A 23273-nucleotide genomic window follows, 5' to 3' on the forward strand; every position below is an offset into this window, starting at 1 on the left:
CTACAACTTCTGGTTAGTTGGAGTAGTAAATGAACATTGGTGATTGTATTAGATATTTATTTTTTAATTAGGGGTTTAGTTAGATGAGGTCAAGTGATCTCATCTTATAATTTCTTCAGATATATCTTCATTAAGACTGAATTTTCTCTCCTCCCAATTTCTTTAATAATTTTTATGAACAGGAAGAATCTCAATATGATGCTAATAATGTTTATTATTATTACAGTACTATTTCCGTGGAGGGGCATAATAAAAAAAACATCTAAGTCCCCTTTTGGCCTAAGTCAGTAGACGCTGAAGTTGGCAGCAGGGAAATGTCCATTCTCAAAAAAACCCTTCCAAATTGAGTTTTTTTTCAGAATGGCCTACCTGCACGTTCAGCAATCTACTGGCCCAAACTGCCATTACGTCTATCCCTACACCACATTTCCGACCAAAAAATCGCCCAAGTCCCAAACGCCCAAACCCAGACCTTTTAGGCGATAGAGGGGCCAGTCCTTCGCCTAAAATCAGGATTCTGTAACTGGCGTCTGTCAAAATACAACACTGGTTACAGAATCTTATAACTGGCCCACTCCCCACCGCAACAATCACGACCGCGATCACGATCCCCCTCCCCCTGACAAAACCACGAACCGGCAGGAAGGATCCCAAGCCCTCCTGCTGAAGACGGCACCCCCGAACTGCCATGAAAACGGGCAGGAGGGACCCCAAGCCCTTCTGCTGAGGCATACCCCCGACACCCCCCAAATACCATCAGGAGGGATCCCAAGCCCTCCTGCTAAGGCGCACACCCGGACCCCTTCCCCAACAACACCGGCAAGAGGGATCCCATGTGCCTAAAGCCATGCCCATAGGAGGGGCCTTAGACAATTGGCCTAATTTCGGTTGGCTCAGGCGCCTAAGGACCCTCCTATGGGCAGGGCATTATGCGCCTGGACCAATCAGGCCCTAGGCCCGCCATTCCAAGGATGGTGGGCCTGCCGGCCAGACTGGGGACCCGGCTGGCCAGCCAATGTTAAGGTAAGCAAAGGTGTGTGTGTACGGGGTTAGGAGGCCTTTGGCAGGATGGCCTGGGCTCCCTCCTGCCGGTGTTGTTAGGGGGTGGGTGGTTCCAGGGGTTGCACCTCGGCAGGAGGGCCTGGGATCCCTTCTGCCAGTATTCGAGGGGGGTGGGGGTGTTCGGGGTGCGCCTCGGCAAGAGAGATTGTGCATCTCTTCTGCCGGTGTTCGCGGCAGTTCTGGGAGGATCGCTACCACGGTAGGGAGTGGGCAGGTTGCTGGGGCTCAGCTCAGCAGCCCCTATTCGGAACTTATACCTGTTTTCACTTGTTCTAAGTCAAAACGTATAATTTCCGACTGGGCAACCTCGTTAAACTTTTGGTTATACTTGCTGTACGACTAAATCAAGGTCAGCTCACCTCCCGCCCACGTCCCACCCTTTCCCCTCCTCCAGAAACGCCTCTTTTCGCTCTAGGTGTTCAGAGGCAGGGGAAAGGCTTAAGCTGGTTTTAGATACGTCTAATACCAGCTGTGATTATCAGTACTTGGATGATCTATCTTTTTGATCATCCAAGTACCGATTTAGGCTACTTTTTGGACGTTTTTATTTTTTAATGAGCCTCTTAGATTCTACCTGTGGAGACTATGATATGTAATTAAGTTTGAGACTGTATAGTGCAATTTTCAATAAAAAAAAGAAGCTTTCCATATTAAGTATGTGAAAATGATGTTATCATATCTGTAAATATCTGCTCTTTTCCCCCTAGAATATCCCATATGTACTCAGCTCTCTTGTAGAAATGGAGCATGTTTTAACACAAGCCAGCGCTGTGATGGCACAGTAGATTGCAGGGATGCATCTGATGAAGCTAATTGCAGTAAGTGCTATAGAAAATCAAGGAAAGAAAATTCAAGTATTTTTAAAAATACATTTCTGTTCAGAATTCTGTAGATATGGCTATTTTCTTAATACAGTTTTATATCTATTTAAATATTATCTTATAGATAATCTCTTATCTTCCTTTTGTCTTGCTTTGTTTTAGCTCAGAAATGTAGCAGTGATCAGTTTCAGTGTGCCACTGGAGAATGTATCCCTCGAGGTTTTATCTGTGACCATGATGACGACTGTGGAGACAGGAGCGATGAACACAATTGCTGTACTGTGAATTTATGTATTTGAATTTTCAGTCCTTTTAGGGGTTATAACAATTCTAATATCTTCATACATTTCAACACATTTATCTTTCACAAGTTTAACCTGCCAAGTTTCAGACGTGGCCAGAAAAGTCATAGCACAAATAGTGCAGTAGGAATCTTGATGAATGAAAAAGCAAACTAGGGACTGTTTTACTAAAGGGCAGTAAGGTTTTTGCACTCATCACATCTTAAGTGCAAAGCCTGTATGGTAAATGCAGAAGGCATGTCTACCATCAAATCCCTAGTCGAATTTGTTAAGGAAACTCCGTCATTTATTACATGAACAACATTTTTCTACACTAGTCCAAGCCATCATTTTAGCACAGTTAGATTACTGTAACTCTTTTTTTTGTTTGTCTGAATAAGAGTAATTTAAGGAGGCTACAATGGATCCAAAACATGGCAGCCAAATTGATTTTCAGAAAGAGGAAATACGATCACGTATCTCCTCTTTTGAAAGCACTTCACTGGCTTTCAGTTCACTTTAGAATCCAGTTTAAATGTGCAAATGTAATATTTAAAATTCTATATGGAATTTTCTGCCTTTGGCCTCCATTTCCTTTAACTCTTTACGAACAATGAGATCAAGAACTTCTCATTTGTATAAACTCTCTTTTCCTTCATTCAAGGGACTAAAGGTACCAGGCTATATTTCTCATTCCTGTATATACACCTTCACTTTAATCTAGAATGAGCTTCCTGTAGAGATCAGAACTATTTCTTCTCTTTATATTTTTAGAAAATCTCTGAAAACAACAGTTTTTCTAAAAAATTGTACAAATAGTTCTACTGGAAGATTTAGGATTGTATTTCATTTCCTATAACTGATTTTAGAGCAGGTCTTTTCCTAATTTGTCCATATTCTTTTATCATTTATGTAAACTGAGTCAAGCTTCTTTTTAAGAGGAAGACCCGGTATAAAAACTAAAGGATTGGATTAGATTGGAATTTCCCTTGCTCTGATCACCATGACAGATCTCCCTTGTTCTGATTCCCCCAGCAATCTTCCCAATCTGACCCCCAAACAATCCATCTCTTAAGGCCCTTTAATGAATTCCCCCCCCCCCAGATACACATGTGGACACAGGAAGTCATCATCTCCCGAGATTCTGAGATTTTTAAAGAATGTCATCTGAAATAGTTATGTTTGTTTAAACCCATGTTTATGTGTCGTATCATTTCTCTGTTCCAGATTACCCAACCTGCAGAGGAAATTTTTTCACTTGCCCAAGTGGCCGTTGTATTCATCAAAGTTGGATTTGCGATGGAGATGATGATTGTGATGACAATGCAGATGAGACAGGATGTGGTGAGGTTTTTTATTTTTATTTAAATGATCAGTCTTATTTTCAAGAACAATGATGTAGGAAGAATTGTCTATGTTTCTTATATTTTCACATTTTCAGATGTGTCAATGAAAATAAATATAGCAGGAAAAGTGCATGTTTTTATTTCTGACTATCCAGACGTTTTGTTTTGACTTCTTGACCGAGTTACTAACATACAGTTAATGCCACATCATTAATAAGTAGGCCCCACTGCATATAGTGGGACAGCAGGTAAAATACTGTGTATTAATTGCATTAATGCACACTACTGTGGGAATGCCCTTAGTGTCTTAAGCAATTAGAGGGCAATTCTAGAAATGGCACCCTACCAGTGCCTAAGTTAATTAACAAACCATGTTTAAAGTGGCAAAAAACCACACTTTTTTCAATACAGATGCCACAATTTATAGAGTAAATTAAACTTTGCTTTAGATAACACCACCCCTCGCTAACGCGTTTCCTTCCTTCATCAGGGTCGGGGATGATACCTAAGCTGAAACATAATCAAAATTTAATATGTTTCAGCTTAGGTATCATCCCCTTAGGTGAAGGAAGGAAATGCATTGGTGAGGGGTGAAGTTACAGTATTTAAAGCTAAGTTTAATCTACTCTATAAATGGTGGCATTTCTATTGAAAAAAGTTTAGATAACTTTCAGAAAATGGGAATATAAAATAAGATTTAAAGAAAGTCTAAAGAAAATTTAAACATTACGTGGATGTATGGGATCAGTGAGGAGTGCTGCCACACCAGATTATATTACTTGGGTGGAGTTCTGATCTATAAAATCTGAATGTGATGTATTAAGAGTATAAGATTATAATGCTAGAAGTGGCATTAGGCGGCCTAAAGCGCCTACATAGGCGTGATTCATGACCAAGATAGATGCCAGAAATGTAGGCCCGGAAAACCCTTGCCTACATTTCCGACACTTTTTGCAGAGGTGTGATTCTCTATACGGCACCATCGCATGATTGACACATGATTGGTGGCTGCTTTTTAGGTGCCCACCAATATCAGCGTCCTATAGAGAATCTGGGCCTTAGTGCAGATTTTAACACATGCTAACTGTTATTGTATGGTCACAGCAATGGCTATCATTTGCTAATAACAGCCAATAATAAATACCTTGCACTAACTGCTCAGCATGGCATGGGGTGGTGATTGGGTGGGGCATGGGCAGAGTTTGGGTGTGTCTTGCACATAGCAATTAGCATGATGTCAAATATTCAGTCAGCAAAAGAGCATCCAAGCTAATTCTGTGTGATATTAATGTGTGGTAGCGAAGTTGTCTATGCAGTAACACTAGTTACCACACAGCCTTGGCAATTACAGTGTGCATAAATTCCCAGTTGTTTATCCTTTTCATAGCTATAATATCACACAAGTGACAACTCTTAATGAATTAAAAATGTTTTAATTATAGAATAAGCTGAAATCCTTTCTCACAATTTTATTAGCTCTTTATGTATCATCATAATATGACAAAATTAAAGTGTACTAGCAAAAACAGTTTCTATTCCACAGTACAATGATACATAACTCTTTCCTTTTAATTATAGATTGTACCTTATGAATGAAAAGATTATTAACAGGTTGAAAGTAAATGCCCAAACTTGGCTACTTCCTGATTTCAGAGATGTCTGGTTTCAGGCAGTGGTGATCTTACTGTATATACTCGAATATAAGTCAATCCAAGTACAAGACAAGATACCCCCCCAAAAAGAGGGAAAAAGGTTGATTCGAATATAAGCCGGGGAGGGGGTGGGGGTTAATATTCATGTGCTCTGCCCTGCCACAATCTGTGCCCTGCACTCTCCCTCATTCCCTCCCCAGCCAGGCTCTATACCTAGCCCCTTGCCTCTCTGCCAGGCTTTCCACCCTGTCCCCCCTCCCTTCCTGCCAGACTCTCCACCCTGTCCCTCTTCCCTCCATGCCAGGCTCGAGCACCCTATCCCACCTCCTTGCCCTGTACCCTGTCACCCCACTCCCTTCCAGACTCTGCACCCTATTCCTCCTCCATGCCCTGTACTCTGTCCTCCATCTCTCCCAATGTTCTGCAGGCCTCCACCGGGCTTGCTGTATGACCTATTGGGCCAGGCATGAACGAGCTTTCTGTGCTCCTGCCTGGTGCTGAGCTGCTCCCTGAATTGCTGCTGCAAGCTTCCTGAATGGCTTCCACAACCTTTCACGAGTCCTTTGAGAACTCACAGCAGCTATTCAGCGAGTGGTTCAACGCCATGCAGGAGCACGAAAGCTCACTTATGCCTGGTACATCACCGGGCCATGATAACTCAAGGCAGCCATTCAGAAAGGGGCTCAAAGCAGGGCAGGAGCACAGAAAGCTTGCTCCTGCCCAGTACACCGCTGAACCACCAGGGACTCAGAAAGGTACAGGGGGGATGGGGGAGGGAGGTGGGATGGAGGTTAAACAAATTGTCAGAGTTGGTCACGACAGGAGAAGGAAGGGATCCTTCCTGTCCCGGCCTACCCCACCAGGTCATACAGCAGGCCTGACGGAGGCCTGCAACAAGACCAGGAGGGAGTAGGTGGGTGCTGATCCAAATATAAGCCAAAACTCCCATTTTTGAGCCATTTTTTACCCCAAAATCTTGGCTTTTATATATATGGTTATTTACCAACTTCCTAGGTTCTAATGAAGGGTATCATTATCATCTTATTCCTCTTTGTCTAAATAAGCTTCTCCATTCAACTCAACATATAGGCATTTGTTGAGATAATTAGGCCTATGGTAGTTAGTAGAATGGAAAGTAATTCTGTATCTTTGTACCACATTTTCTTAGCCTCTGACTGCATTTCATGATACTTGATGATCCTCTGTCTCTCCATACAAAGTACTCTTCGTGTTGGCACATCTGCTGTCAATGTAGTTTCCATTTTCTCCATCTTTTTCCTCCATTGCCACTATGTCTAGTTTTCTCCCTTGAAGCTTTTCTGGCTTTCTTAGGTTTTGAGAGGGATAACATAGTCATTCAAATAAAGATAACTCCTGACTCAACTCAGTCCTCCTAACCTGTATTATCTCTGTTTGGGCTAGCCACAGTGGAATTACCTTCAAGCAATCCATGATCCCTGAAGTAGACAGGCCTACATTGACTTGTAAGGGCACAAAGAGCATGATATAGATGTTAAATAAGAGTAATGTTAATGCTGAACTTTAAAGATATACCAAATTTAACCTGCATCCAATTAGATATCCTACTTCCAGCTCTACAGTATACTGCTGGGAACAGTGTGAAAGGTAAGATGAAACTAGGCCAAAAGTGATGCATCAATACCAATTTTATTGAGCTTAGAACATAGGCTAGAGTATTCTAGCACAGTGGTTCACAACCCTGTCCTGGAGGACCACCAGTCATGTTTTCAGGATAGCCCTAATGGATATGCATGAGAGAGATTTGCATATAATAGAGATGATAAGCATGCAGATCTGCCCCATGCATATTCATTAGGGCTATCCTGAAAACCTGACTGGCTGGTGGTCCTGCAGGACAGGGTTGGGAACCACTGTTCTAGCATATCAAAAGAAGCATGGGTCTAAACCCCTTGAACAATTTTCCAACAATAGAATGACAGCCATTCTAACTTTTATTATGCTGGCCAGGCTTTATTAACATTTCAAGTTATTGTTTTTTTTTAATTTGAGTTTAAACATTATTATTACATATAATAGCAAGGAAATCAATAATTACATATAATTGCATATAATTACATATAATTACATGGAAATGAAAAGAAAGAAATAAAATTCCTGTTTACAAATCCTCTAGTCCACATCTTGGGAGAGTAACCTGATTAAAACATAATCATGATTAAACCAATCAACTCTCAATGGTGCTTGAATATTTCACCAAACTCCTTTCCTATTGAAGTCTAATGGAAGTTACTTATTGGTTTTATGCAATTGCAAAAATTGTTCAAGCTTTACTGGATCCCAAAATATATATTCACAATCTTTAAATTTCAAGATACATTTACATGGAACCGTAAGATAGAATGTAGCTTCCAAGTCTAATACGCTAGGTTTTAAATCCAAAAAAGCCTTCCATTTTAACTGAGTTGCTCTGGTGACATCTGGAAAAATTAATACTCTGTCTCCACAGAATTTTTCTTGTTTGTTTTGAAAATAAGCTTTCATTATTAAAGATTTATCTATTTCCTTAGCACATGTCACCAATAGAGTTGATCTTGTATGTATTGTGTCCTGTGAGTCTTCCAGGAAACCAATCAGATCAAACTCTATTGGTTCTAATTGATCTGTTCCCAGATCAGCAGAAACCTTTTTCTTCTGTGGGATATAAGAATTTGTTATGGGCAAAGTTTCTGCGTAAGTCAATTTCAAAACTTCTCTAAAATACACTTCTCCCTCTGTATTTGCGGTTTCGATTATTCACAGTTTTTAGCTTGCTGGCTCCTCCCCCAAATTACATCAACTTGCATAGAGAAATCACTGATTCCAAGGATTTACAGAAAAAAAATTGCTGATTCCCAGCACTTTATTCACCGTGTTTTGCCTTTCCTTCAGGAAGAGGCCAGGTCTCCCTCCATGTTATTCACAGTTTCACCATATTCCCGATGATTTTTAATAGAAAACAGCCAATAACATATGAAAAACTTATTCGCATTTTTTCTGTATTTGTGGTTCTGTTAATCCCCTATCACAGCAAATACAGAGGGAGAAGTGTATTTACTTAACAAAATATCTGATGTTAATAAGTGAGTTTTGGGAAAATTGACTAGGCACAGATTCTTGGCCCTCAACGTGTTTTCTATGAGTTCAAATTGAGTATGAATAAGATGTGAATCCTTAACAGATGAGGAAGAAACTAATTGCAAAGTTGTAATCTGGGATTCAGTTGTTACAATACGTTTCTCCAAAACTTTCAAATTATCATTGACATTTTCTAATTTATGCACTACATCTTCTGAAAATTTAGTATTTCGTTTTACCACTGACTTCCGTAGCCTCCTTCATTCTAGTATTAATTACCCACAGATCTTTTAAGGAAACATCCTGAGGCTCTTCCCGGGACTCCTGTACTAAGGTGTCATCCTGAAAGGATAGGCCCTTAGACATCTCCCCAAAGGATAATAGGGAAGATGCTAACTGCAAAGGTGAGCCTGTCAGAAGAGAAGTAGACACAGTCATTGGGTCACTACCTCGAAACATATTGGGAGGAGAAGGTGGAGTATGCTCTAAAGGGGTGAATGATGCCCCTGAAAAAGAGTCAGTGTTTACATTTTGACCAGTCACACTAGTTGGTACATGGTGTCTATCCATGAGGCCAGGTAAAATAGGTGTCAAAACTAGCCCTTACTTTTCTCTTCCCCATTGGAAAAAAGATAGAAAAATAATAACTTCACACTTATCTTTACTTTAAAGACTCCCCATATCTCCTGTGTTTTCTGAGTCTCCAAAGGGGCCTAGTGTGCCCCTCAGGGCATGCCCCTCCGGCCACATGCCTGTGGCCATGCACCGCAGTGGCGGCTCACTTTTCACTCGAAGGTGAAAGCCCCTGTCTCCGCAGGTGCCCGCAGGGAAACGGCAGCCGAAATTGAAGCAGACTCTCTGCTGTTAGGCAGTGGCGGCTCACTTTTCACTCGCAGGTGAAAGGCCCTGATGACATAGGGGCATCTGTCTCTGTGGGTGCCCGCAGGGAAACGGCCCCCGAAATCGCCTCCTCTGATGTTGGTATACAGAGCACTGAACTCCCAGCAGGTAAGAAACAGCCCCTCTCAGCTGCACCTCTCTCAAGCTGACTATCCCTAACATTTCAAAGTTTAACCCATTTTTATATCATGGGAAATGCTCATAAACATTTTAATAATTTTTTTTCCTCCCTCCTAGTTTTATGGTGTATGAGCATATTACATACTAGTAAATGACTCAATAAAAAGTATTTAGAAAAAAAAAAAAGCTTCAGAAATATCAATAAATGCTAACACGTAGATAATCTCAACCTTCTCCAGGCCTCACCACGATGAATCAAAGAAAGATATCAGCAAAATCTTGACCTACTTGGAATGTGTGGTGGTAGTCATCTATTATGGAATGATAATCAACAAAGTCCTGCAATTTTCACAATACTAACCTCTCAATTTTTCCTTTTGTACAGGATTCTATAAACTATGAGGCTCATTTTGACACTTATAAAACTTATGGTACTTTGTGTGACTAAGTGCTTTGAAAATGAGCCTGTATGCATACAAAAGGAAACAATTAAGGAGCTGATTTCTAAACTTTGATACACTTCTCAAAACCTTTGATACGTCTTAACTTCTCTTTTTGATGGGCAAATTTATGCTCCATAAATAGGAGTGAGAAAATAAATGCAGATATGTTAGGGCATAGTAATATATTTAAATTGGTTTGGGGCCCACTGACAGGATAGATATTTTTGGTTTTTAATTGGTAATTTTATGCACATCCAGGGTGGGAGGGTGGTTAAAATGTTTGATATTTATGATGATTTTTTATTGGAAGGAGGGGAATAAAATGATTCTGTATGGATATTTGTAAGTAGAATGTGCGTTCACGCTTTCATGTCTGCTTATTATTTTGTACATTGCACTGTTAATATTTTGAAACTTAATAAAATATTTACAAAAAATAACCAAACAACCTCTGATACAAATGGGCAGTTAACTCATACTTATACATGATTTAGAGGAGATGTGCTGACTGGGAATTTTAAAAAATATATGTATTTTTCCCTTGTAAAAGATGGAAGTAGTCATATATTTTACATGCCCAGAACAGTCCCTTTGAAATCTGTGAATATACCTGTTCATGTGTAAGTAATTGTTTATCTACACATACAGTATACAGTGTAAGTAGCATTTTAGATGTGTAAGTTCTGCCTAGCCCTTTTAAGATAACCTCCTGAAGGGATGAAGAAAGGAATATGCCCCTTTGTTGGGCTTCTGTATTGGTGTGCCACAGTAGGCAGCCTTTGTGCATTTCTTATTAGTATCACTTTAGGGGTAGAACATTGTCTTCCATGCAGAAAATATGTGGCCAAAGACAATATCCCCTGAATTCTATATATGGTGCTTTGAGCTGTGCATGCAAATTTGGGCATGTTCTCACTTTGCATGAATAACTTAATTGAATAATGAGCCAATCAGCACTGAATTGGCTTCTTAACAAGCAATTCACATTAATTGGTTTAATTTAAATTTATATGTGTAAATTAAGCACGGGATATGCATTTAAAATTTACATATGGCATCATAGAGGGAGCATAGAAATGTGAGGGTCATGGGTGGATTGGGGGCATGCCTCAAAGTTATATGCTTAATTATAGAATATGCGCCTAACTTTAAGGGCTCCTTTTACAAAGCCGCGCTAGCGGGGTTAACGCGCGTGACTTTTCATCACGCGCTAACCCCTGCGCTGGCCAAAAAACTACCGCCTGCTCAAGAGGAGGCGGTAGCAGCTAGCGTGGCCGGCGGTTTAGCGCATGCTATTACGCGCGTTAAACCGCTAACGCGGCTTTGTAAAAGGAGCCCTAAATGTGAGGATTTGTACCACGTTTCTGTTGGTACAAATGGCAGCACCTATAGTTAGGCAAGGGTCCCGGGCATAAGCGCTATTCTATAAACTGTACCTAACTTTAAGCATGGTTTATGGAATACTGCTCAGCGGTTTCTTTTCAGTGTCAATATTTTTAGGTACCATATATAGAATTCAGTCCTAGGCCTTTTATAATAACTATATATAGAGAGGGTGAACATAATGTAAAGTTCTCTCTTTGACAACCTAATATTCTTACTAATTATTAAAGCTATACAGCCTAATTCATATATATGGTGCTAAAAGTTGTGTGTTTAAATACGGGCCCGTGACCAGTTTCTGTGTGCAATATCAAGCCAATTAGTGACGATAATTGGGCATTAATTGTCAGCGCTAATTGGCACCAATTAAATTTTACACATACATTTTTAGGCACCTGAATGCGCTTGTAAATTTTACACATGGATCCAAACAGGGGCATGGGCAAATCACGGGTGTTTCATATATTTATGCACACTTTGATCGAATAAGGGAGGTCAATGTGCAGTTTAGTTGTGAGAATTTGCACCAGGTTTTACTTGGTGTAAATCCTCGCTCCTAAAATTGGGCACGGATCCCAACACCAGATCAGTGCCCATCAGTCAACTCTGAGCACTGTTTAGAGACTAGCACTTAATTCAAACTTTTATTAGCACCGATATTTCAGCACCATATATAGAATTCTGGCCAAAGTGTGTTAGTTTAAATGTATTATCCATTGTTTAGGCACACTTTATCTTTCCATTTGACCTTTAGTTTTCTTTCTTTCCTTATGTGATTAGATAGTGGTCCTTCTCAGCAGTGCTCCCCAGGAGAATGGGTTTGCCCAACGTCTAGACATTGCATTCCATACACAAAAGTATGCGATGGGACTGTACACTGTCCTTTTGGAGAAGACGAAACAAATATGACTGCTGGAAGAAACTGCAGTGAGTATCAGTTCAATAGAAGGCACAGAGTAACATCCCTTGCATTTACTTCTGACAGATTACATAGCAATGAAGAACATACAATCATTTCATTTCTCCGTCCTATTTTTAAAATGTAAAGAACTATGAAAAAAAGCTGCTTCTAATGTTCATTCAACCATATTTACCTAATTTCCACACTTGTTTTTGATTATTTGAGTTTACATATTGTTCTTTCCGTTTCTCTGCTGTGGTATATCTTCAAGCCAACACTCATAGAAGGAAGGCTGCCTATTACTTGTATTTTGGGATTCACATGAACTGTGCTGTGGGATTTGTATTTAAGATTAAATTATCCACCTTTCTAAATCAAGGCAACTTACATATTGGTATATTAAATAGGCATTTCCCAGCCCAATATTACTTATAAGCTATGCTTTGAACTTCAAGCAATTGAGAGTTAAAAGGGCAATTCCGTAAACTAAACACATTTACACAAATATTATGTGCGTAAATGGTTAGAATAATGACATATACATGTGTGTGTGCACACATACATGCCAATATTTTACATAAATTCTAATTTGCAAATACCTATTTAATATACATAGAGGGTATTTGCAAGGGGACATCCACAAAGGTGGAGCATGAGCAAGACATAGGTGGGTCTCTTATAGAGGTAATTTACAGAACACTGTAAGTTAGGGATGTCTCTGCCCATTTAGGCAGCCATTCTTATGCCATCTCTATGGCTGGCATTAGTGCCTACTTGTAGGGTGCACCGATAATGGGTTATGCTTTCCTTCTGGAGAATTTGGGGATGATATGTTTGCCAGATTGATGTCACTTGACGACTATTTCTTATTCTTTTCTATCCCTTGAAATATTGTAACTTTTATTTTCTTTCTTGATGTAAGCAAAACCTCCAGGACAGTTCTCCAGTTGGGTGCTATATCAAATACTTATTAAACTTGAAATTTGAAAAGTATTCCTGCCCCTAATCTGGATAAGTATTATCTGATAAGATTTGGGAATCATAATCTATGATAGAATTAAAGCTATCCAGTATAATTTAGAAGTCAATTGTAGGGGCCAATCCAATAGCCTTGTATTATTCCCAGGTTGATTTCAAGTTTCAAGTTTTATTAAAATTTGATTTAGTCGTCTATCAAATTTCTAGGCGATATACAATAAAGTAAAATATAGGTTAAAACAAACCAATACATTGCTTGCATTGCAAAGGCAGACTAGACAGACAAGTTGAAACCAGGAGGAGAGGGGAGAGAAATACAATTATAACAGGATAGAACAATTAAAGGTAAGAACTGGAGGATTGGGAATATTGAAGGTTGTGGCCTGATTTGGTGCGGTTTATCTATAGATTAAAGTCATCTTTGAATAAGAAGCTTTTGAGTTTGCCTTTGAATCGGTCCAAGGTGTTTTCCTCTCTGATATGGGGTGGCAGGGCATTCCAAAGCTGTGGTGCTGTAACCAAAAAAAGTCTTTCCTACTACCTTGGCCAGCTATGGCTGGGGATGCTGTGACAGCAGTCTTCATAGCCTCTGGGGAGTGGGAATTCCCAACACTGCATCATAGTGGCAACTGGTAGGCAAATTTAAGGCTAATGATTCCAGAGTTCATGAAGGAGTCCCAGTACATGGCCCCTGGTCAAGGCCTATCAATGATGATTGGGCTGAGCAACTGGGATGGGATATAACTATCACTGGGTAGTTGTGAATGAAAGCTCATGGTACCAGTTTGGTTCTGATTGAACCAGAAACCAAAACAAGTCTATCAGACCCTACTCTCAAAAACAAAAGGAAAAAAAAAGTCAGCATACTACTGATTAATCCCATTCAGTACAAAAAATTTCCAAATGTTTTTCACTTGCCCTCTCCAATAACCCAGTCTTTCTCTTACCCCTCTTCTCTCTCACACATGCCCATAGTCAGTATCTCTCATGCATCCAGCCCCTCTTCATCTCTTGCCAACATCCTAATCTCTTCTCACTTCCCATTTCATTCCCAATCTACTAGCCCTCATCAGTTTTCCCAGGCTTTGCAATGCCTTTCCGCTAGGCACCATTTATAGACTCAGAGATATGGTGGCCATCAGGAGTTATTCACACATCACTGATATTCAATGGCATTACCTAGATAGCTACTCAGTAAACTTAGGACAGCAAAAAGGTTCTCTTAAGTTAACTGGACTGAAAATCAGCTGTGCCCAGGTAACTCCTGGCTCTGTCCCAATTCTGCCCCGGCAAATAGTGCCATGGTGGTCTGCTCGTATAGTCAGTGGCATTATCCAGGTATGTGCTACTGAATATCCATATTTGGTCCAATCAGTGGGAGTTATTCTTGTTGAAGCCACTGCTACCCAGATAACTCTCTTTGCAAATAGAGCTCTTTAATTGATGTTTTTTATGAAATGTGGTTTGTTGTTTACGGCTTTCATTTTCTTTTAGGTATATTTCAGTGTGCTGTATTGAGCTGCCAGCATCGATGTCATGCCTCTCCATCTGGTGGGTCTTGTTATTGCCCCTCTGGGTATGTCATAAACATCAATGACAGCCGTACTTGCATCGGTGAGTGATGTGTTTAGAAGGATTTTACAAAACAATTAACCAGTATATCTGCAGGGGTATGCGGAGTGGGGTGGGGAGGGTTACTTTTTATCAAATAGAAGAGAGAATATTGTCCGGGTTTTGAAACGCTTTCAGCTAGTAGCGACATTGGGACAGCATCTGCACATTCGTGGATGCAATGCGGTGGTCATATCTCCATTAATCAATACTAAACTCAACATGCTGAGTACTCAACAGTAACAAAACATTCTATTATTAAATGACCAATAAACGGAATTCTTCACCCCTTCCCATATGACTAATCCGGTGGCCTGATTTCTTATAACCATCGGTATCCCAAGAAGGTACCCAAATGTATAATAATAATAATAACTTTATTCTTGTATACTGCAATACCATGGAAGTTCTATGCGGTTTACAGATGAAGAGACTGTACATTTACAGCGAAGTTACATTTTCGGCGATGCTACGTTTACATTTTTGGCGATGTTACATTTACGGTGAAGTTATTTTACAGCTAGGTTACATTTGCAAAGAAGTTACATTTGCTGTGAGTTACATAGAGTAGTGTTACATACAGCAGAGTTACCTACGGCGTAGATACATACTTCGGTGTTCGATAAGGCAGAGCAGAGGCATTTAGTATGGGGAGTAACGAAGACAGGGTAATTAGTTGGATAGAGTGATCCATTTTGTTAAGTTATTTAGTGGCTGACAAGATTGGAGGAGTCGGAGTGTCTGGAGGTAAGTTGAGGTCAGAGGAGGAGGACAAGGAAGAGGGGGGGGGTGAGAAGTTAGAGGAATTTGTCAAACAGGTAGGTTTTTATTGACTTCCTGAACATTTGGTAGGGGGGGGGAATTGGAGATGAGGGCTGTGAGGCATTTGTTCCATTTGCCCGCTTGGAATGCTAAGGATCTGTCAAGGAATTTCTTGTAGAGGCAGCCCTTCAGGGAAGGAAAGGAAAACAGGTAGGTGTTTCTTGTACGAGAGGGGCCTGCAATTTCAAGGTGCTCGGACAAGTAGATTCTAACCCTATCCCTCCCACCCCCTCCTCAAACTATGAATTGATAGTAATCATATGTCAACTCAAAACATTAAAATGAGTGTAATATAAGACTTCAGCCACAAGGTGTAAGAAGTTGTATATATCTGCCCCAAATCTTTAAAAATAAATGTTTATGTTTAAAGAAGTGTTTTGCTTCCTATGCTTCCCATACCATATGTTGGTATACTTGATTTTTCCAATACCAATATCCAGGGGCTGCTTCCCAAACCCAATGTGCAATAAGATATAGGGCTCCTTTTAGAAAGGTGCGCTAGTGTTTTTAATGCACGCACCGGATTAGCATGCGCTATAGCGTGTGCTAGCTGAAAATCTACCGCCTGCTCAAAAGGAGGCGGTAGCGGCTAGTGCACGCGGCAATTTAGCACGCACTATTCTGCACGTTAAGGCCCTAGCGCGCCTTTGTAAAAGGAGCCCATAGTTTCTGCTTTAATAAAGTGCTATACCAATTGCTCTCCTCCTTGGGGTCTATATGTCAAATAATAAATATTCTGGAGTGTTTAAAATTAGAGTTTTTGTAGGAAAGACATGTAACGGGTAATGAAATTCCAGAACTCTTGAATCTGAGAGCAATATCAAAAGACAGTAATATCTACAAATTATATTTAAGACATACTGGAGTTGGAATTCCACCAGATTTGTACAACTGTTGTTGAGAGCAGTAGCCCCATAATAATACCCTAGAAAAATGTTTCCCTAAGGCCTGCATTATTGACAAGCTGTGCTGTGCCCCGAATTGTGTGTAATATATCCCAGGTATCCAAGAGATACCCCAGATCTCTTTCCCATGTGTTTAATTTCTGTAAAATCCCTGTGTCCCTCTAGCCTCCACAAAGCCTTGAGCAATCCAGAGATCTAATATAGTGTTGTACCTGAATGTATGCATACTGCGTTCCCCAACAATCCCCTATCTTGCTCTGCAAGTCCTCCAACGATAATAGAACCTCTTCTGGTGTAGTAGAACCTCTTCTAATGTAAATATGCCTACAATCTCCCAATGTAAGCCCTGGTCGATGAAAACAATGCTATTTCAACAGTTTTTGGGAAATGGAACTAAGGAGTGTTAATTGTCTTTTCTTTAGTAATTCATATGTTAGTTAAACTGATTTCCCAGTTTATTGAAGTCTTATGTAAACCGAGTCGAGCCCCTACTTCATGAGATGATACGGTATATAAATCTAAGACTTAGATTAGATTAGATCAGTGGTTCCCAAACCCTGTCCTGGGGGACCCCCAGCCAGTCGGGTTTTCAAGATATCCCTAATGAATATGCATGAGAGAGATTTGCATATAATGGAAGCGACAGGTATGCAAATCTCTCTCATGCATATTCATTAGGGATATCTTGAAAACCCGACTGGCTGGGGGGGTCCCCCAGGACAGGGTTTGGGAACCACTGGATTAGATCATCATAATTCCCTGAATGGTTAGTAGATTAGTTACAGAGGGGTTTCATCCAATTTACTTATAAGCAGTCTCTCAAAGGGTGATAGAGCATAGATTCATATTAGTGGTACAGAAAGTGGTGAAAAGTAGTACGTAATAATGAAGAAAAGGTATATGGAGCATAAAATGCAATTTACGATTCTAGAGGAGTATAATAAGGATCTTGTAAAATCCAATCTTGGCAGACAAGCTTGATTATATAATCATATATTTGGAAGACCCAGGCCTCCGACTTCCCAGTTGCCTAAAAGAAAGGTGATCCTCATCTTAGGTTTCTTATTCTTCCAGCAAAATCTAGAGAATAATCTATAGAGGCACTTCAAATCCTTCTGTAATATTCATATGGGGAGAACCTGTAGCATATAAAGCCACTTTGGAAATATAACCATTCAAATTAAATTGATACAGCCTACTAAATATAATTGCAGGTCTTTCCAGCAGTCTAATTGGAATGCTATTTATTCTAATAATTTAAGTTTCAAGTTCAAGTTTAATGCATTTGATATTTCGCCCAAGGCCTAGGCAGTTTACATAAAATGAAAACATTTGTACAAATGTTTCAAACATAATGTAAGAAATAATAAAACTTAAAAGGTGTAACAAACAATAATAACACACTATTAGGAAACATTGGATACAAGAGGAATGAAGGTGAAAGGATGGGGGATAGGGGAAGGGACAAAAACAAAAGGGTGGGAAAGATACTTAGTGGAATAGATAAAAGGCAGGGCAGCGAAGAGGTCTAGCGAAAACAATTCAAGGCTGAAGTTGTGTATTCTAGGGCTGAAGAAGTGCTTTAGATGTTAAACTCATCTTGGAAAAGGAATGTTTTGAGGCCTGATTTGAATTTGGAGGCATAGTGTTCTTGTCTTAAATTGATAGAAAGGGAGTTCCACAAAGATGGTGCTGCAACGGAGAAGATAGTCTTACGGGTGGTGTCGTACACTATTTGGCACATAGAAGGGATGGTTATAAAGACTGCTGAATTGATCGGAGCATCCTAGAGATGGTATAGGGAGTCAAATATCTGTCAATGGCTAGTAGGAATCATCGTAAGTTGGATTCCTAAATACCTGAAAGATTTCTGGGCCCATTGCAGTGGAAATAAACCATCCCATAAATGAGACAACTGAGGATAAGATGGCAGAGCTTCAGATTTCTCTAAATTCAGGCCGAACCCGACAAAATCACCCTATTCCCTAAAATTCTCCAACAAGGCCTCTAAAGAATGAACCGGATCTGAAAGATGTACAGGAAGTCATCTGCAAATGCTGTAATTTTATCCTCACACCTTTAATATCTAGATTGTCTAGGATGTCACGAATTAAAGGCTCTAAAGTGAGTGCAAACAGGAGTGGAGAGAGAGATGACATCCTTGTCGAGTTCCCTGTTGGATCTCAAAAGGTGCTATGCATCCTCCATTAACCTACAAGTTAGCCTGTGGATTAGACTAAAGCAGGGGTGCCCACACTTTTTGGGCTTGCGAGCTACTTTTAAAATGACCAAGTCAAAATGATCTACTAACAATAAAATTAAAAAAAAAACCCACAAAGCACACTGAAAGGCAGAGAAAATGTTAATTATCATTCATATTCCGGGTTTGTTTCAAAGAGGTCAAGGCAGATGACTCTATGCAATGTCACCTCAGTAACAACTATGCAAAAATAGACAAATATACCCCCTCCCTTTTTACTAAACAGCGATAGCAGTTTTTAGTGCAGGGAGCTGCACTGAATGCCCTGCACTGCTCTCGACGCTTATAGGCTCCCTGCGCTAAAAAACACTATTGTGGTTTAGTAAAAGGGAGCCATAGTGCAAAATATAGACAACAGATAAAAATTCTCAAAATAGACACATTTTGATCATTAAATTGAAAATAAAATCATTTTTCCTACCTTTGTTGTCTGGTGATTTCATGAGTCTCTAGTTGCACATTTTTCTTCTGACTGTGCATCCAATATTTTTTCCCTTCCTTCAGCCTCCTGTATGCTTCCTCTCCTCCAGACCTCATTCTCTCCCCCAAATTTTTATTTCTTTCTCCCTGCCCCCTTCTTTCTTTCTGTCTCCCTGCCTCCCTTTCTTTCTCTCTTTCTCCATGCCCCCCTTCTTTCTGTCTCCTTGCCTGTCCCCTTTCTTTCTTTCTCTCTGTCCTCCCCCAAGCCATTAGGTTTGCCGCCACCGCTGACATCGGGGAACAAATTTATTACCTAACTTAGGAGTTTTAAAGACTGTAACCATTGTGTGATTGTACTCTCGCTGAGTGTCCAGTTTCTCTTCTGTGTAAACCACCTAGAACCTAGAGGTGATGGTGGTATAGAAGAATAAAATTATTGTTATCCTCCATCCCTCTTTCCATCTTCCTTCCCAATCCCATGTAATTCCTATAATAGGAATGGTCAAAAACGTCTATCTTCCACAATTCATCCTCAGTAAAGAATTTAAATTATCTCCCCTCCCAAACAAACATCCATCTAGGTACTCATGCACCTCTACAGTCCATTCACACCAAATAATAAAGAAAAGCCATCCAACATCATGACAGGAACATTAGGGGAAGAGAAAGGGGTGTAAAATAATAAACATACACATAATTACACACTCTTATCTCTCACTTCTCTTTTCCCCTTGACCCCTTCCCCAGAAAAGTAAAGAGCAATTCTTGCTTAGATGTCCAACTACATATTAGGCAGGTAACGCTAGAATATAAAGTCCTGATTAAAAAGGGGAGAGTACTAATTTGTAGCTCAATGTCATAAATGACTCAAACAGGTCCATATCAAGGATCCCAATGCCTGAGGCTGGCAGCCAAACATAAGGTCTCAAATGATGCAAGAAAAGGTGTCAAATATTTCAATAGTAATCCTCTACTAGTAATGATAACCAATTATCGGTTATACACACTAAGATGTGTCGTTAAGCAAATCCAATCTAAAGGACAAGAAATCATCCATATGGCATAGAGATTATGCTTAGCCATGTGGCTGTCCCGTGGTGTCACCAATTTTGGGCCAAGAATGTATGCCTCAAATCTGCCAACTCAAATATTTGTGCTTGCCCTTGCCAGATCTAAAACAGATTCAGGAAGTCCTATAAGTCTTAAATTTCTCCTCCTGGCCCAGTTCTTGCATGTCAGTTTTTCATGGCATGCAAGTAGGTCTTTTTTTCAGCTGAGTCTGGATCTCCTCTGCTACCGTGACTTTCAGTTCACTGGTTATCTGTTGGACTGTAGCAAACTCTTCTCATCTCGTCCAGCTTTTCTTGTACTTTTTCCAGTGTTGCATCAAAAGGGGCAAAATGTTTGTCAAGCAGGAGGTGAATTCTGCTGCAACCTCCGAAACCAGGCCAAACTGATGGTGGGATATGTGGACTTTGATGAGTCCACCATTTTCTCTTCTGGTGCGTAGGCCCGATCTTTTTCTTTTCTCAGCAGTTTCAACATCTTCCTTCTGACATTATGAACACTCCACAAACACCCAAGATAAACTCATCTTTCACACAGATAAAGAGGTAGGAGTGAAGAATAAAAGCCAGTTTTGGGAGAGTTTATTGAGAAAGATGGTAGGAGAAGCAAATTTAGTTTCTGCTCCCTAGCATCCCATCACGTGACCCCCCTGCACTAAGGGCTCCTTTTACTAAGGTATGCTAGTGGTTTTAGCACACGCTAAATTGCTGCCTGTGCTACACGCTAACGCCTCCATAGAGTTTGCATTACTATTTTCCGTGTAGCGCGTGGCTAGCGTGTGCGGCATTGTAGCACGTGCTAAAAACGCTAGCACACCTTAGTGTGCTAAAACCCTAAGTGTTTTAGTAAAAGAGCCCCTAAATGTAGATATTCTGGGGACTATTTTCTGCTCTGCATAATGATCTTCATCACACAACTCATCCATTTTTACATGTTATTTTGTCCTAATCATTATCTCAGTTACCTCTCTCAGTTACAGAACACGTTATGGAATTAAATTTGTTCGGCTTTATTGTAGAACATTACTACTATTACTACTACTACTATTAATTAATTATTTCTAGAGTGCTACCAAATATACACAGCGCTGTACAGAGTCACAAAGCAGACAGCCCCTGCTCAAAAGAGCTTACAATCTGAACAGACAAGATAGACACACAGGATGCCAGGGTGGGGATATAATTAGGGGAGGGGGGTTTAATCTGCTGGCTAGGGTGATGAGCAGTAGGCCAGAGGGGAGTAGGGGTATGGATTGAAGGCTAAATCAAAAAGTGGGGTTTCAGAGAATCTAAATGAAAATGAAATTATTTTTCACCGAAACCTTGGAAAAACAAGAAGCTCAGGTCAGTGGCTCCCATATTTGTTCTTGGGAGCCTGTAGCCAGTCAGAGTTTCAGGAAATGTGTGATGAATGCACGAGATGAATTTGCAAATGTTGGGAACCCAGTGTTTGCAGTTCTATAAACTGCATTTTCATTCTGATCATTCTCAAAACCCAGTGAGCTGTGGATCCGTAGGACGGGTTTGGGAACCACTGAGTTAAACTCATAGTAGTTCAATTTGAGTGCTCAGGTTGTCAAGTTTAATTAGTCTCACTAAGCTTGCATTCTTTCCCTTGGATGAGGACAGAGGAGAAACTCAACTTCCATGAGGTAGACACTCTGAGGAGAAACAAGATTTTTGTATTAGGATAAAAAAAGAAATATATGGAGTTGTTCCACCTGTCATCTTGCTTCCTTTCATAGGGGAGTTATCAAGCAAGGATGAAAAGCTGATTTGTCTAACAGAAAACAATGTTCCTTTATCCTAATCCACTCATAGCTTTAAGAGTGTAAGGTCTAAAATGTATTCTTTTTATTTTAAGAGAATTGTGTTTACTGTTAGTGTTAGCAAGGAGCTTTAAAAGATACACTATATGAGGGGCCGCTGAATAGTTCTCAGCTCAACCAAGAAGAGAATGATGTAGAGCCATGAAACTTAGAAGTTATTCCACACTTTTCTTGATACTTTTCATTTCTTTTCATGTCATTGAAATGAAAAGTGTCAAGAAAAGTATGGAATAACTTGTAAGTTTCATGGCTCCATATCATTCTCTTATGGCTGGACTTAGAACTTTTCAGCAGCCCCTTTTAGCATAGAACATATGAAATGAGTGGAAATGTGTCTTTTTCATTAAAAAAGAAACTATGATGGCGAGAATTATTTTGTACTTAATTTGTTTTCTGATTTCAGTAACAAGAGAGTTCTGCATTTTATTCACTTGTGCATTTAATATATTTAGTAGAAATATGTTTGTTGTATGATTTTACTTTATTGGTCAGTGCTAAAGAAAGAATTCCCAGACACTGGAAAATACGCCATTCTTTTCATCTCTAGATGTGGTAAAACATAAACATTAATAATAGCCAGTAAACCACAAAAAATAAGCACAAAAAATAAATAAGAACATAAGAACATAAGAGCATAAGCAATGCCTCTGCTGGGTCAGACCTGAGGTCCATCGTGCCCAGCAGTCCGCTCACGCGGTGGCCCAACAGGTCCAGGACCTGTGCAGTAATCCTCTATCTATACCCCTCTATCCCCTTTTCCAGCAGGAAATTGTCCAATCCTTTCTTGAACCCCAGTACCGTACTCTGCCCTATTACGCTCTCTGGAAGCGCATTCCAGGTGTCCACCACACGTTGGGTAAAGAAGAACTTCCTAGCATTCATTTTGAATCTATCCCCTTTCAACTTTTCTGAATGCCGTCTTGCTCTTTTATTATTCAAAAGTTTGAAGAATCTGTCCCTCTCTACTCTCTCTATGCCCTTCATGATCTTATAAGTCTCTATCATATCCCCTCTAAGCCTCCTCTTCTCCAGAGAAAAGAGACCCAGTTTCTCCAATCTCTCAACATATGAAAGGTTTCCATCCCCTTTATCAGACGCGTCGCTCTCCTCTGAACCCTCTCGAGTAACGCCATGTCCTTCTTAAGGTAAGGCGACGAATATTGGACACAGTACTCCAGATGCGGACGCAGCATCGCCCGATACAATGGCAGGATAAGTTCTTTCATTCTGGTTGTAATACCCTTCTTGATTATGCCTAGCATTCTGTTTGCCTTCTTAGCGGCCGCTGCGCATTGTGCCGTTGGCTTCATTGTCATGTCCATCATTACCCCCAAGTCCCTTTCTTGGGTACTCTCATTTAATAACATCCCTCCCAT

At 40.2% G+C, this 23273-nt stretch overlaps 1 protein-coding gene across 3 annotated transcripts in view; it reads left to right on the top strand.

Moving 5' to 3' along the window:
- The window catches only part of LRP2 (LDL receptor related protein 2), a 442478-nt gene that overhangs the window by 67984 nt on the left and 351221 nt on the right, over positions 1–23273 (top strand). For all 3 annotated transcript variants that reach the window (XM_033945766.1, XM_033945765.1, XM_033945768.1), the window contains exons 5-9: positions 1770–1880; positions 2046–2159; positions 3392–3508; positions 11885–12031; positions 14478–14597. In XM_033945766.1, the coding sequence (XP_033801657.1) occupies positions 1770–1880; positions 2046–2159; positions 3392–3508; positions 11885–12031; positions 14478–14597 (609 nt within the window). The remainder of the gene's footprint in view (positions 1–1769; positions 1881–2045; positions 2160–3391; positions 3509–11884; positions 12032–14477; positions 14598–23273) is intronic.

This window comes from Geotrypetes seraphini, chromosome 5, assembly GCF_902459505.1.
Source record: "Geotrypetes seraphini chromosome 5, aGeoSer1.1, whole genome shotgun sequence".
Taxonomy (NCBI): Eukaryota; Metazoa; Chordata; class Amphibia; order Gymnophiona; family Dermophiidae; genus Geotrypetes; species Geotrypetes seraphini.